Here is a 16,068-nt window from a genome sequence, read left to right as displayed (position 1 = left end):
TTTCAACCGTCAACAAAACGAAATTGACAAATTAATCCTTCCTCTAACCTAATTAGACTTTTAAACGTGTATTAGATGGTTCATTAAATAATTGATTATTTAATTTATTTAAGATATTTTTGGATTGGTACGGAAAGACAGTTAAGTACATAATAAAATGGACAGAGAAATCAACAACCTACAACTGTCCATAAGGACTGGTAAGGTTAACTATGAATCTGGACGTTATCTCGTCCACATGGAATCACAACTTATGTCCGGAGTCAATATCCCCTACGAGCCAATAATATTTGACCACGTGTCATTACCGGCAAAACTCTAACGCCACCGGCTGTACCCGGTCACTCAAATAAAAAATCAAATATCGAAAACAATTCACATCCAGGTTCATCCCCCCTTAACTGCCACCCGATAAAACACACCGTCGTCTTCATTCTACTTCTTCTTCTCCAATTCTATATTTTTCTCTGCTAGGGTTTGGATTCTTATGGAAACAACTTCTTCTACTCAGGCCCCACTTCCAAGGTCCTCTTCACTCCGTTACTTCCGTTGTAGTTTCTTCAGAGGTTGTTGTCGTTGCTTTTGTTGTTGCTATACTTAAGAATTCGAAATTATGGAGTTTTCCAATGCTCAACCGAGTCTCTCGTTGAGGTTTAGTACTCATATGTCTTCAGCTCCGGTGACGCCCCCGATGGCCGATGAGAATTTGTTTCGCTGTTCGGTGAGTTCTTCTTCTTCTGGCAACTCTGTTCCGCTTCAGTTGCTCGACAGGAAGGATGGGGAGATTAGGGTTGAAAATGGGGAGGTGGAATATGAGGAAGATGAGAAGTTTAGCATTTTGGGGCACCCTATGTGTTTGAAGAGGCCGAGAGACGGTTCGTCGTTTTTCCCTGCGAATATTCCGAAACGCGGTTTCGTTGAATCGGGGATTGATGGGAGGCGGAAATCGGTGCCTTCTTGGGGAAACGAATCGCTTAAGGTTGCAGACCCGGAGATTCACGAGATTATGGAGAAAGAGAGGCAAAGACAGTTAAGGGGGATTGAATTGATAGCTTCAGAGAATTTTGTGTGTAAAGCTGTTATGGAAGCTCTAGGTAGCCATTTGACGAACAAGTACTCTGAGGGAATGCCTGGGGCAAGACTATATACTGGTAATCAGCATATTGATCAAATTGAATTGCTTTGTTGTGAGCGTGCTTTGACTGCTTTTGATCTTGATTCTGAGAAGTGGGGAGTAAATGTTCAGCCTTATTCCTGCACCTCTGCAAATTTTGCGGTGTACACTGGGCTTTTGCTTCCTAGTGATCGGATTATGGGGTTGGATTCACCATCTGGAGGGCACTTGAGTCATGGTTATTATACTCCAAGTGGGAAGAAAGTCTCGGCTGCTTCCATATTCTTTGAAAGTCTTCCTTATAAAGTTAATCCACAAACGGGATATATAGATTATGACAAGCTCGAGGAGAAAGCAATTGATTTTCGCCCCAAGATTCTTATTTGTGGTGGTAGTTCATACCCACGAGAGTGGGACTACGCAAGGTTCCGGCGCATTGCGGATAAATGCGGAGCATTATTGATGTGTGATATGGCTCATATTAGCGGGCTAGTCGCTGCTAAGGTGTGTAATCTTCTGCTTCTGGATATGTTAATTGCTTTTAAAGGGTTTTCTATTGTGTGAAATGTGCTTGCTTTTCACTTTGTTTTATGTTAACAAGTCTTAAAATGACAGCGTGTTTGTCAAATTGTTTTCTTTTTTGTTTTGAATTCAAATTAAATAAGCTTGATTACCTCTGGAATATTAGCTTTGATGTGAATAGGCTAACTCTGTTTATAATTTTTTAACGTGCAAAGTAAGAAATTGGCGTTATTAAATCCTTTGGTGTTAGAATACTTGTTTTGTATTAGACTATTAGTCTATGAACTGGTAGCTTGTCCAATATATTTTACGTGTTAAGATATCCTATATTAAATGGAATTTCTTGTCAAATAATGAAATCAGTATAAGCTTTTCTGAGGTTGGTTAACTTGGTTGTGCATTCTATACTGTACTTTCTTTTGTTCTTTGGTTTGTGTATGTAATGTATGTATCAATGTATACTTTTGATAAAGAGGTCGACATTCCTCTTGGTTACAATCATAAGCAGAAGAAGCGTGACATATTTTGTTAATTTGGTGGTTCTTGTTTATTACAGGAATGTGTAAGTCCATTTGATTACTGTGATGTTGTCACGTCCACAACACACAAAAGTCTCCGAGGTCCTAGGGGAGGTATTATCTTTTATAGGAAAGGCACAAGATCTAGAAAGCATGGAGAGGGTAATATCCATTTTGATGAGGAGAAGATAAACTTTGCTGTTTTTCCAGCATTACAAGGGGGTCCTCACAATAATCACATTGCTGCTCTTGCCATAGCCTTAAAACAAGTAGCTACTCCAGAATACAAAGCATATATGCAACAGGTGAAGAAAAATGCAAAGGCCTTAGCATCTTGTTTGTTAAGAAGAAAATGCAGATTGGTGACTGGGGGTACTGACAATCATTTGTTGCTCTGGGATTTGACTGCTCTTGGATTAGCAGGTGATTTTTTTTCTTCTCAAAAGCATATTTATTTTCATGAAAGAAAAAAGAAAGATGTCTAGTTACCTGTTCAAATGGAAGAAGAAATGTTTCATCAATTAGGTCTTACTGGAGAAGATCTTCATGCTTGTCCTTTGGATTCTGAAACATTAATTGCATACGCATTGTACTTTATCTTTTTCGTTATTTTCAAAGTGGTCCTTATGTTTTGTGTGGGACACATAGCTAAAGAACTACTAGGTTTTAGGATCTGGGTTTGATTCTTCTGATGCACTTTCCTGCTTTTGGATCTTCCATTCATGATTATTACAGAGACCTCAATAAAGTAGGGGCCATTTAGTTCATTGTCAATTTTAAGAACAAATTGGGAAAAAAATAAAATAAAAGCTTGAATAACGTTTATTTGTTAGCAAGTGTAAAATACTAAGATTTAGGATTCATACTTCCGTTTTTTTTCTCTTCTTTTTATAATTAAAAGAAATGGATCGCATTCTTTCAAGCACTCTTTTTTTTTAACTGTTGGTTTTTGACTTGTCACATTATTTTGATTTTCTGGTTTTTTAACACCAATAAATTGGCTAGAAATACTGTATCTTAAATTTTGTTATGTTATTTTAGATGATATCTAGAAATTGTACTTTGTGAATAGTTTTAAAAACTAAACAATTACCATATTCGTGGTGACATCTAGTACATAAGTATGTACTACTCTTTGAACTGCTTAGCCATTTGCCATCTGCATGCCAATGCATGGATGGGCGGTGCAATTGTTATATATATATATATATATATATTATCACTTTTCCTCCCAAATTTTGGCTGGGCATATTTCATTTTCCCACTTTTTACTTTTTTTGGCTATTCAAATTTAATTGCGTATCGTTTGTTATTCTATTCTGACGTTGTGATTATTGTTTCAGGCAAAAACTATGAAAAGGTTTGTGAGATGTGCTACATCACTCTTAATAAGTGTGCTATTTTTGGTGATAGTGGTGCAATTTCTCCAGGAGGAGTGAGAATTGGTGAGTATTATTCTCTCAACCCTTTCTTGGTGGTACGAAGCATAGTACTACTACTTATTAATAAGTAAATTGAGTTGAGTAATGCTAGGGCAGAAGAATTGTGCACCAACTGATATGTGATGATTTTAAATCACAATTTGTTTCATAGTGGAACCCCGCTATTTGAAAAAGTGGCTATTTGTATGGTTAACAATCATGCCAAATCTGTTAACACACAATTTTGGTCCTTAAAATAGGTGTTTCTAGCATTATTCAGTGGCCTTTTAGAATAAATTATAATTGTGTCGTTTATCAAGTTACATGTTCTTGATTTATTGGCCTTTTAATCATGATTAAGAACTGTATTTATGGCAGTCTTTTACTAATGGAATTTCAACCTACTAGCTGTTGAATAATTCCTTTCTGAATGTCGACATCTCAAGTATTAGCTAATGATTTTCTTTTCTTCCTTTTGTAATATTTTTTTTTAATTTCTGGCTTTATTTTTCTAAAGTTTCTTACTTGTGTTATTTTAGGTACTCCTGCAATGACATCAAGAGGTTGCTTAGAGGCCGATTTTGAGACTATTGCCGACTTTCTTCTAAGAGCAGCTCAAATTACCTGTATTGTGCAGAAGGAACATGGAATCATGGCCAAGGATTTTGTCAAAGGTCTTCAGAACAATAAGGATATCAGTGACCTCCGAAATCGAGTTGAGACATTTGCTACTCAATTTGCAATGCCGGGATTTGATATTTGAACGCGATGAAAAAGAGACGTCCTGCAATTAATTATCTGTGGTATCACTGTCCAGCTCTCTGACTTGCCATCATCGCTTGCATGGTAACGTTTCCACTGCTGCCATGAACTCACATTTCCAACTTACCTAATTGTAAATCATAGAAAAATGAATCTATACACACCAAAGAAGAAGATGTTACTAAAGATTTTATAGTATCAAACACAAGGACTACCTTCCCGACTTGACTCTCTTTGTGATTTTGTACAAATTATACCTTGCCATCTACTTCTTTATGAGGATGCAATTAAATTTGCTGCTTATCTGTATACATTCTGTATTTATTTGTAATACTTGGCAGAGCAAGAAAAGTACTACTATTTGGAAGCCAGTACATTAATGTTGTTTTTGGTCCTTGCCTATCCATTCATCTGTCTCCTTATGTTGTTTGTACTTGGATAGATAAGATAATATGTACAATTTTTTCTTTTGATGTGTCTATTTTGGTTCTCTGTACTCGTAGAAGAAGCTTGTTGTGGTTGTGGAAGGGGGGAAAATTTTGACCGAAACTCACACGCACGTATTATATAATTCTTCACTTCTTCCTCTCTTTTCTAAAGGGTCAAATGGCATTTTGTCTGGTTATGAATATAACCCACAGTTTGCCGGTTTGGGGCAATTGTTTTATTTATTTTTTGTCTTCTTTCTTTTTAACGGGTCAAAGCTTTGGTACAACAACAACTTAATTGTTTTGTTTTACGTGTTTTAATGTATTTGTTTAATTTGAACCTCTTTTTTAGTTTATCTTAAATGCAAATATATTATTTGATTTGATTAAGTTGGACACTGATATATGGATACCTCCAAAGTCCAAAGAGTGGCAAAGCATGAAATTCCGGCAAGGGACAAAAAATGCATGAGATATGGTTTGAAATTGAGAAAGTGACCCATAATTTTCTGCTTAGTATTATTTATTTATGTATATATATATATATATAAGATAAATTCCCCCAATACCGCAAAAAAGGGTGAAGAAATTAGAAACATATATTTACCAGGGAGAGAGAGAGAGAGAGAGAGAGAGAGAGAGAGAGAGAGAGAGAGGAGACATGTCAGGAAGAGGGTCGTGGTTAGAAGAAGCTTTCATCATCAAATACATTGCTTTCAAAGTGAATCGAATCAGACAAAAGCTTCCTAGAGCAAAAGAAGCTGCTGCTTTTGAAATTAAAGCAACCCAGGAATCTCACAGTGCCCTCTCTGTCTCTCTCTCTTTCTACAGTTCTAAGCTTCACTTTTCATCATTATTTCACAACTTGAATGATTAGTATTTTACTATAACAACTCAAAGACCAATGTTTATTCATTAGAAAACCAAAAAAAAAAAAATATTGAAAAAAAAAAGGAAAAATGAGGGAGGGAAGTCTTTTCAAAGAAATAATCTAAACAACATCAGAATAATAATAATAAAAAAAAAACAACTATAGACATGACACGAATGAATGATAAATTTGCATGTTTTCACCCCATTAGAGTAACACGAAGCTTCTATTCTCTTCTTTATGTTTTGCTTTTATGTTACTTCTTAATTAAAATGATTTCTTTTTAATTAATTTAATTATCTCCCAAATCTATGATCTTATGATCAGAAAAAAAAAAAAAAAGTCTTACAACAACCCAAACTTTCAAAATGCCACAATCTTTACAAGCAACAAAATTAGAGCTCCCTTTCCTCTTTCCTTCTCTCTCTCTCTCCCTTTTTTTTTTTTTTTTTTTGTTTCTTTCCCTCCAAGGAAAATGCTCTAAAAAATTACAGCTATTAAAAAAAATTAATGAAGGGAAAATAGAAAATTGCGAAAATAAAAAATAATTAAAAGAAAGTAGTAAGAAAAATGAGAGAGAGAAGAACACAGAGACAAAAGGGTTAAAAAAGTACAACCAACCCAACTATGGTTTTTTCTTCATTTTCATCATCTACTACTACTACTACTACTATATGTAATATTTTTCGTACATAATTTTTTTTTCCTTTTTCTTTTTTTACCATTTCTACTAAACAAACATCTTTCTTCTTCTTCTTCTTTTTTTTTTTTTAATATTTAAATTTAATTTAATTTTCATATTTTTTTTCTTCTTCTTCGTCTTCTTCTTCTTCTTCGTCTACCTATGGCTGCAAAAGTCCAAAAGCTTCTTCCTGCCTTCAACGATTTCATCAAAGAAATCATCGAGTTGGGCAACGATGTTTTCAGCTCCAGATCTCAACACCATGAAACAATCTCTCAAGTTCTCAACTCTCTCTCCGATCCCACCTTCCGATTCCCACTCCATTACCTGACTCGTCGTCGACGCTGCCGCCGCCGTCCTCTCCAACTCACTTCTCAGCTCTTCCATGGCCGCCTTAGACCTCCTGAACTCGTACAAAAGAATCCCCGGCCGACCACCGATCTGTCCGATCTCCGCCGCAACCCTCTGCTGCAACCTCCCCGTCGATATCATAAACGCCGATCCAAAGAACAAGCAACCTTCGTACCCTCCTCCTCCCCTCAGCAAACTCGATTCCGGCCAACAGTACACCAGTCCGTAAAGGAGGATCATCAGCAGTAGCGAGCTAACGTTTCTCATGGCGTAAAGCACTCCCCTGAATCCATTGAACCCATTTAGCTTCGACTCAATAGACACCTTCTCGTCGAACCTCAACGACAAGGGTTGGATTCTCGTTTCCATTAGCGCTCTGTTCTCTTCTTCCAATCCCAACGCCTCTCTTCTACACCCAGATATTGCCCTGATCACCTGCGTTTTTTGTTTTCTCCAAAAGTTAGAAACCAAAACAAAATAAAAATAAAAGAACCCAGTAATCGTAATGTCGATTGATTAATTCGAATTGGGTTTTCTTTCTCTTACCTGGCGAGAGAGTTGTGGAGTGAGATGGCGATGACCATCGAGAGAGGAAGTTATGTTAAACCCAGAAGAGCAGTAATTCTCCATACCAGATATCCCAGACTTGAGAACATGGCAAGCTTCCCAGAGCTTGGAACTCTCGTCCATGTACTCGTCGAGCCACTTGTCCCCAACTGGTAAATGGAGCTTTTGGACGAGAAGGGTGAGTTGGGAATGGAACGATCGGAGAAGAGAAAGAGCTCTCTGAAGGAATTGGATTGACATGAAGTTGTTAGAGAGGTAGACTCGTTCCAGATCATCGATCCCACGAGTAAGGAATGAGTAGAATCCATTCACAGAGTTTGCAGTAGAAGAAGGATCCATTCGATAATTATAATAAATAAGCAAATTTTTATGATCCAAAAACAAGCACAAAACACAAAAAAGAAGAAAAGAAAAGAGACCAAACCGAGTCAAGAGTAAAGGAAAAGGAAGAAAAGGGTTATAAAGAAGAGAGGTATTTAAATGGAGAAGAAAACATTAGAATAGTAATAATAATTATTAAAATTAGAAATGAAAAAGAAGAAGAAGAAGTTGAAGAAGTTGAAGTTGAAGTTGAAGTTGAAGAAGAAGAAGAAGAAGAAGAAGAAGGGAATATCTTAGAAGCTCAGGTTTCTAAGGTTGAAAAGGATTGTTGGGAGCAATGATGAGTGTTTCCTACAGAGGGGAAAGGATGATTGGTAATATGCCATTTTCATTGTTTAATGGGCAGAAAGGAAGAGCAAACATTTTATTATTTATAATAAAATTGTTGTTGTTATTATTATTTTTAATTACAATGATAATAAACAAAACATGCACAATTTAACAAAAAAAAAGGAAAGTTCTGAACAAAATGAAAAAAAGAGAAAGAAAAAAAGTGTGATTAATTAGGTGTTGGGGAGACTTATGGGAGTGGTTTTAGGAAACCATGAATTTCTCATGAGCTCCCTTCCAATATCTTCCTTTTCTCCAAACCCCTTTTTATTAAAGTAATGCCCAATTACCCATCATCAAATTTCCCTTTATTCAAACAATTAGATATAAAAAGGGTGGGGTTAGAGAGAGAGAGAGAAAAAGAGGGTAGTGGTAAGTAAGTTTAATTATAATTTAGTTGGTTATTTTGTTGTTATTAGTATTAGAATTAGAATTATAATGAATATTAGATTTTGGGAGGGGTCATTGGGTTTCCAAAGTGTTTGACTGGATTGACTGGGATTCTGAAATCTCTACTCTAAAACTTCTCACACCCAAAAAAAAAAACAACTTATTACAAATTCAAGAATTGAGGGGAGAGAAGAGGCTTTTGATTTGAGTGCTCGCTTCTATTCTATGGGTTTTGGCTTTCCATCTTTTTTTCCTCTTTTTCTTCCTCGAGCAACTGACTTTGGTCCTTTACTAAACAAACAAAAAAAAAAAAATCCTCTATTCCATTGAAACTTGGTGGTTTTGGTTGTTGTTGTGCAATTGATTTGGTTTTTGGGTTTGTTATTCCTAGATATTTAGTTTTGTTTTTGTTGATTTTTTTCAAAAGAGATAAATAAGTTGGAATGATGAGGTTCCTTGTAACCTTCTACCATGCATAATCAGTCTTTTCAGGACACATTACACTATTTCTTTATTAGTTTTTATTTTTAATTTTTTAATTTTTTTAAATTTTAGTTTCACTTTTTCTTTTTTCTTGGGACAAAATGGATTGTTTGTGCTTCTTCATGCTCTTTTAAGTCCCTCACGTTGAATTGATTATACGCATTAACCTTCAAAATTTGAGTATCCCTTTAATCCACACCCTTCATTCCCTTCTCCACAGGACCCATCAAACGGCGGAGAAAGTAAATCTTAGTGGGAATGATCAACTGGGTCCCAATATTTTGTTGCAGTCCACTAAATGGGTTCTCAATCATTAACTTGTTTTACACATTAAATTAATTACACAACAAATTTTTAAAATATATATTTTATTTTATTTAACTCTCTTCTTCTTCTTCTTTAGTTCTTTATATATATGTTTAATTAACTCTGTCTCTCTCTCTCTTTTAATTTAATTTAATTTTATATATATTAATGTGTGTGGGGTGGGGGACCAGGAAATCTAAATTTATATTGGGCTATGTAACGATTTATTTATTTAAATAATTTTAGTATAAAGTTGGGTGCTCGTGGGTTTTTGGAGAATGGGATACATATATATATATAAGAGTATGTTGGTCTTTTAAGATTTCATTGGAAAGCGAAGACTTAGGAGAAATATATTAAGGCCATTGATATGGGCGCCCCTATATATTATTTTGGTCCACCAAACCATATAAGTAGAGTCCTTTCTTTTTTTATTTATTTTTTTATTTATTTTTGGCGTCCACTAACTATACTTATAAATTTAGATTCGGTACTTCCCAAAAAAAAAAAAGGAAAGGAAAGGAAGCAAAATAATTTAAGGAAAAGAAAAAGGTCGGGTGGAATATATGCAACCTCACACACTTTTATGACTAGCCATTTCAATGAATTGCATTCATTCATTATTATTATTATTTTCTTTGCATAATTTAATATAATACAACAAAGCATTTTTTTGTTGTTTGGTGTCAAGCTATTATTGAATTGTGAACGGCTTGATGATGCCTTATCCACATATACATATACATATACATATAGACGGAACTATATGATATGAGTCGGCAAGAATATTGAAATTTAATGTGTTTTTTCATTAAGTAAAAAAAAACAAATTAATTTACCACATATGTATAAAACTACTAGTACAATAAATTAAAGCAAAGGGAACAACTATTAAATGCAAGTTCTTGGTATAACATGAAATTGTCTCCTCGAGCTTAAATTCTGAGTAAGTAAGTAACCAACTTTCCAACCATTTGCCTAGCAAATAACAAAACCAATTACAAGATTTTTCAAGTTTGTCATACTAGTTATGGCAGGTATTGGAATATGGTATAAGAGTTGGACAAGTGGGTGAAAGTTTTGTTTTGGTTATTAATGGTAACAAATGTGGCATTTTTCTTCTTAACTTTTATGTTATCAGGAATATTAAACAAAAGGGGTAAATTTAGCTGGCAAAGAATATATACAGCTCTATTGCAGTACTAGTACTCTTTCTTTAATCTTATGGTAGAATTGACATTGTGTAATAATAAATAATAATGATAATAATATTGTCTATTTTTATAAAAATGAATTTGAAGATGGAATAGTAGTAGTCTTCCAAAATTACTTTGCTTTGGGGCCATCAAATTAGGTCAAAGTAAATGCAATGGATGGCTTGATTTTTGTACGTGGCAACATCCCTTTCACACCCATCATCATAATTGTCCAAAAATAGTCTTCATAGAAGAATGTTTCATTTTCTTCTCTTAATGGTCTTAGATGGATACAACTGGATGGTCCTAAACCTCTCAATATTTGAAAGTGATATCAAGAATGATTGTTATAGAAATCATAAATGTATTTATTCTCAACCCCCCCAAAAAACAAAAAAGCAAAAAAAAAAAAAAGGAAGAGAAAAAAAGCTATAGTGAGCTTTGATGAAAAATATTGCATCTGTCCAAAGTTTGAGCTGGTTAAAGAAGTTTGGGTTTTTGATATGCCTATTGGTCTATAGTAGTATTCTTGACCAGTTGCTTATATTACCACTCATATTAATTAGCAAATTCAATTTGGGGTTCTTATATTGGGACCACTGACATTTTCTTTCCTTTATGTGTTAATAATGAAGAAGATATAAAGGGATTCTTCTTCAAAAGCCTACTTTGTACTTCAGATGAGAGATTTGCAAATCTCTTATGAATGGATACATTAGATGTTATTGCCTCAAGATTAGGGTTAGGACTTGGAATTTGAGTTCATCTTTGACTACCCTCTTTTATAGAGTTTATATAGCTTAAAAAATTTCAAGTTAAAGCTAAAGATTTAGATTCAAGCATTATTGGGAATCCTCTTCTCTTTTCTCTAACTAAAAAGAGATTAGATTAAAATATATATATATATATGTATAGGGTAAATTTTTATACTTCAAAACACAAACTGAGATCTCCAACCAAAGTTATATTTCAATGACTTGTTCTGTACTTGTGTTATCTGATTACAAAGATTATTATTGTCTTATTAGTATGGTCTATGAGTAAAAACACAGTGTTTAAATGTAACATCATTTTCATGACAAACCTATTAGGATTATGACTAGTATATAACTTCAACCATAATTTATGATTTGAGGTAGACTTGCATAATGGAATTCATTATTTTGAGTTGGATGTATTTTTCCCTGCTTGGTTTTAAATAATAATAATAATAATAAATTCAACCCAAATATAATAAGACAAAAAAAAAATATAAAAATTTATAATTTAAGCCATGTTAATTTTAAGCCACGAGAAACTTCTTTGAAATAGAAAAGATATATAGTTATTAGATCTGACTTTGTGCAATTCATTTCCTTCAATCACTAATTAAGATTAGAATGTGATATTGGATTAAGTAACTAGGTTATAGCAAAATAAATAAGTTTGCGCAATCAATTATTAGTATATATATTTATAAAACATCTATAACATACACATCTTACATATATATATATACATATATAAAGCAAAATTATAAATAAAAAAAAAAAATTAATAATACGTGTACTCAAAATATGCATCAAAATATTATACATAGTGATATGTCATTGCTTTTTAAAATAGCGAGTGTCTATTTTAATAAATGTGATTGACTAGGTTAAACTGTCAAATTACTATGTATAATATTTTAGTGTATATTTTAAGTACAACAAAGTATAATGGGGAAATAGGTAATGAAATGAAAACTTAGGTCATAAAACACTAAAGTGATACGTGCCTATGTGGCAATCATATAACTATACAACTGGATAATAATCATATTCTCAACCTTCTAATCTATATTTTCCTTTTTCTTTTGGGCCACCTAATTAGCTTCTACCTAGGCTTAGATTCAGCAAAATTAAATAAACAAATAAATAATAGTAATAATAGTAATATATATTTATATGTAAGAGAGCGCGCTCTCATCCACGTCATCCTAGCTCAAATAAAATATATATATATATATCAAGCTCCTTTTTTCTTTCTAAATTAAGTAATTAATAATTTGGATATAAAAACTCTTTCTTAGTTTATTCAGTCATTACGTTTTATTAAACTTATAAATAAAGTGTTAATTTACTATTTTTTTTTTGAATCTTAAATGATTAGTCAAAAATTATTAATTAGCTATAGACATTACAAATTGATTCTTTTACATAAGTTACATCACTTTTAATTGATATGTTAAAGGTCAGAATCTTCGACTTTTTTTTATTATATATAATATATAATTATTTGTTGAATAGCTATGTATGAATATTAATGTTTTGTTTTGTTTACTATATATTTTTACTGTGCTCCATATTGGCTTGTAGAGCACAATGACAAAACAATAAAAAATTAACTATTGATGAATTATAATTTATGCATGCTTCATGCACGTTTGTATAATTAGATCATCAAAGTATTACATATATATATAAATATATAAATATAATTAGATATGACTGAAAAATCATTCTCAATTAAGCGAAAAAACAATTAATTAAAAACCAAACTCAAGATCGATTTTCCTTGAGTGACTTTAAGCATATATAAATATATATATATACTAGATACAAATAGCATATAATATACACGTTTGCTTAGTTCTATTTATTTATAAAATTTATTAATTATTTTTATTAAATTTATATTAATATTATATAAATTTCAAATAAATATTTTATTTTAATTAAATAATTTATTTATTTTTGTTTAAGTTTATGTTTGTTCTAGTTTTTTAATTTGAGAGTCACAACAAGAGATTTTATATTATATGTTTAATGTAATATTAAATATTACATTCAGCTTTTGTACTCTTGGTTTTGGCAATATAATTGACTTACTTACCAAAAAAAAAAATTAAATATTACACGTGGATTTTAAATTTAAGTTTCTTGCTACTTTTTTTTAAAAAAACAATTTGTTGCTAATTGACAATAGATTATATTATAGGTTTAATATGATATTATTCTAATAAGTAAGTTTAAGTTGAATTAAATTTTATTTAAGTTATAAAACGTATGATTTCATTATTTTTAAATAATTATCATTGTAAAATAACTCAAAATATCATATTTTAATTTGTTTAAGTATTTATTATTTTTAAATAATAATCATTGTAAAATATTTAAAAAAATATCATATTTTAATTTGTTTAATTATTTATTATTTTTAAATAATTATCATTGTAAAATATCTCAAAAATATCTTATTTTAATTTTTTTAATTATTTATTTTATTTAAGTTTAAGTATTTACAAACTACAGTTAAACATAAGAATATTTTGTTAAATATAAGAATATTCTGTTAAAGTTAACATTAAAAAAATAAAAAACCGTTAAAACCAAGAATTTCCGTTATCTACACACTTATTAATTAGAAGAGATATATATATATATTTATACTATGTGTAAATAACGTGCAATACACATTTATTTAGTTTTATTTAGAAAATTTATTAATTATTTTTACTAAGTTTTTATAATTATCATATAAATTTTAAATATATAAACAATATTATATAAATGACATAAACATATTAAAATAAAAATTAAACCAAAATATTCATGATATTATTTAATTCACATCAATGACTAAAGAATAAACTTGTTTATTCTTGAAAGAAGAGAAATTATATTCTAATTTCTTATGTAGTTACACAGTCATACTATTTGTACACACACGACATTTATATATAATGTATTTATAATGTTTGTTATTATTTAATATGAATATATATAAGTTAGATTAAGTAATAAAAAAATAACATGTTTTCTTTTTTAAATATAAGTGATGATTTTTTTAATAAAAATTAAGATTGTATATTATGTATTATTATAATAATAATATTTTATAATATTTGAATTTATCTCAATATAAATATTAAATAGGGTAGGTAACCATTTGGTACCCTGTGTTTTTTTAAAATATTATTTTGGTACCATGTATTTACAATAATGCTTATTTTGAAATTGTACATATTTGGTACCTTGTATTTTAAAATTATACATCTTTGGTACCCTAAACTCAAATTTAATTAATAAAATTTTACTAATTTAATCAAATTGCTCTCAATTATATGAGTTCCAAATTCAAATTTAATTACTTAATTATATAAAACTGATGGTAGTTTAGTCATATTGGCAAAATTTTATTTATCAAATCTGAGTCTAGGGCACCAAATATGTATGATTTTAAAATGCATTGTATTATATGAGCGTTATTGAAAAAGATGGTACTAAAATGATACTTTGCAAAAACATAGAGTACTAAATGAGTAAATTCCCTATTAAATATCTAGTCTTGTATTAAATATTATTATAATAATGATATTTTATAATATTCAAACTTATATTAATATAATTACTAAATATCTATTCTCGTATTATATATTATTATAATAATGATATTTTTTAATATTTAAATGTATATTAATATAATTATTAAATATCTAGTTTTACATTAAATATTATTATAATAATAATATTTTATAAGATTTGAATTTATATTAATATAATTAAAAAATATTTAAGATTATAAATTATATATTATGTATTATTATAATAATAATATTTTATAATATTTGAATTTATATTGATATAATTATTAAATATTTAATTTTGTATTATATATCATTATAATAATTATATTTTATACATTCAAATTTATATTAATATAATTAATAAAAATTTAGTATTAAATATTATTAATGATATTTTATATCATTTGAATTTATATTAATATAATTAATAAATATCTAATGATATTTTATAATATTTGAATCTATATTAATATAATTAATAAATAATTATTTTTAATTAATTTTAAAATTAAAAATTTCGGTTACCTACCCATATGATTTAGTATTATAGAATCATTCCTGGAATATTTTTTTTTCTTTGCTTAATTCTTTTTTATAATAATATATATAGATACTTAATGTATATAATATATAATATATCATATAAATTATTTAATTCGGTAAAAGCAGGTTTGTTCTCAATACAATGCATATCGTATACATTATTATTCCCGCGCAGATATTATAAATTAAAAATCTAATTAATTGGGCACAAAATCTTTATTATGGCTTATAAACTAGTAAATTAATTAGAGATGCTTTGATGGCTTGATTGAGAGAAAATATTCAATCATAAAGTAAAATAGATAATTAATTCCACAAGTATATCATATAACGATAGGAAAAAAAAAAAGTAAAATGAGACTTGAGATGACATCTCGTAATAAATTAAATTTAGTGATTTTTAATATTTTAAATCATAACTTGTTGGCAGGGCAGTGGAAGCATAAGCTCCCAAATATTAAATTTTAACAAAAGATTATTAATAAACATGACTAAACTTACATAGTGTTGGGGCAACAATTTATCTTTCTATATCTGGAAGTAAAAATCCAACGATGAATGATAACTTGCTTCTACTCCGATGATGAAATCTGCCTTTGACTCGTCGGGATCACCTGCAAGAAAGACACTCCGATGCTTAAGTCAGTTCAAAGTTCGATCATTTTCTCCTCTCAAAATCTCATATTTATAGGATGAAATATACAAAGCAGTTAGTTGGTTCAAGCGAACCCTGGAAAGGAGGAAAGAGAATAACTGAATTTCCCTCCAAAAATACCGACTTTTAAAATGTCTCGTTCAGGGGTCAGAGGCGCAGATTGCCTCTGACCCACAGCTTCTGCCTTTGGAACCTCTCTTTGTCAAAACGCTGAGTTT

General features: G+C 30.3%; 2 protein-coding genes across 2 annotated transcripts; one reads left to right on the top strand and one right to left on the bottom strand.

The window, feature by feature from the left end:
• Positions 1–385: 385 nt before the first annotated feature.
• On the top strand, positions 386–4,807 carry LOC133804113 (serine hydroxymethyltransferase 7-like). Its single transcript, XM_062242264.1, has 4 exons — positions 386–1,618; positions 2,193–2,577; positions 3,498–3,599; positions 4,115–4,807. The coding sequence occupies exons 1-4, from the start codon at positions 614–616 to the stop codon at positions 4,336–4,338; spliced, it is 1,716 nt and encodes a 571-aa protein (XP_062098248.1). The 5' UTR covers positions 386–613; the 3' UTR covers positions 4,339–4,807.
• Positions 4,808–6,238: 1,431 nt separating this feature from the next.
• Positions 6,239–8,191, bottom strand: LOC133804114 (uncharacterized). The gene is made up of 2 exons (XM_062242265.1): positions 7,216–8,191; positions 6,239–7,104 (listed from the first exon to the last, which is right to left on the bottom strand). Exons 1-2 carry the CDS (start codon positions 7,573–7,575, stop codon positions 6,475–6,477), a joined length of 990 nt encoding a protein of 329 aa, XP_062098249.1. The 5' UTR covers positions 7,576–8,191; the 3' UTR covers positions 6,239–6,474.
• Between the last annotated feature and the right edge of the window lie 7,877 nt (positions 8,192–16,068).

The sequence above is a fragment of the Humulus lupulus genome, chromosome X (assembly GCF_963169125.1).
Source record: "Humulus lupulus chromosome X, drHumLupu1.1, whole genome shotgun sequence".
In the NCBI taxonomy this organism is placed as follows: domain Eukaryota; kingdom Viridiplantae; phylum Streptophyta; class Magnoliopsida; order Rosales; family Cannabaceae; genus Humulus; species Humulus lupulus.
Note: the sequence above shows the minus strand (reverse complement) of the source record. Positions and strands in the feature narration are given on the sequence as shown.

Bases quoted from the DNA above. Each gene is read 5' to 3' on its own strand.
- LOC133804114 (XM_062242265.1), bottom strand. From the start codon at position 7,575: ATGGATCCTTCTTCTACTGCAAACTCTGTGAATGGATTCTACTCATTC. The intron at 7,105-7,215 runs GTAAGAGAAAGA...CAAAAAACGCAG, and splicing joins CTCCACAACTCTCTCGCCAG to GTGATCAGGGCAATATCTGG.
- LOC133804113 (XM_062242264.1), top strand. From the start codon at position 614: ATGGAGTTTTCCAATGCTCAACCGAGTCTCTCGTTGAGGTTTAGTACT. The intron at 1,619-2,192 runs GTGTGTAATCTT...TGTTTATTACAG, and splicing joins GCGGGCTAGTCGCTGCTAAG to GAATGTGTAAGTCCATTTGA. The intron at 2,578-3,497 runs GTGATTTTTTTT...TTATTGTTTCAG, and splicing joins GACTGCTCTTGGATTAGCAG to GCAAAAACTATGAAAAGGTT.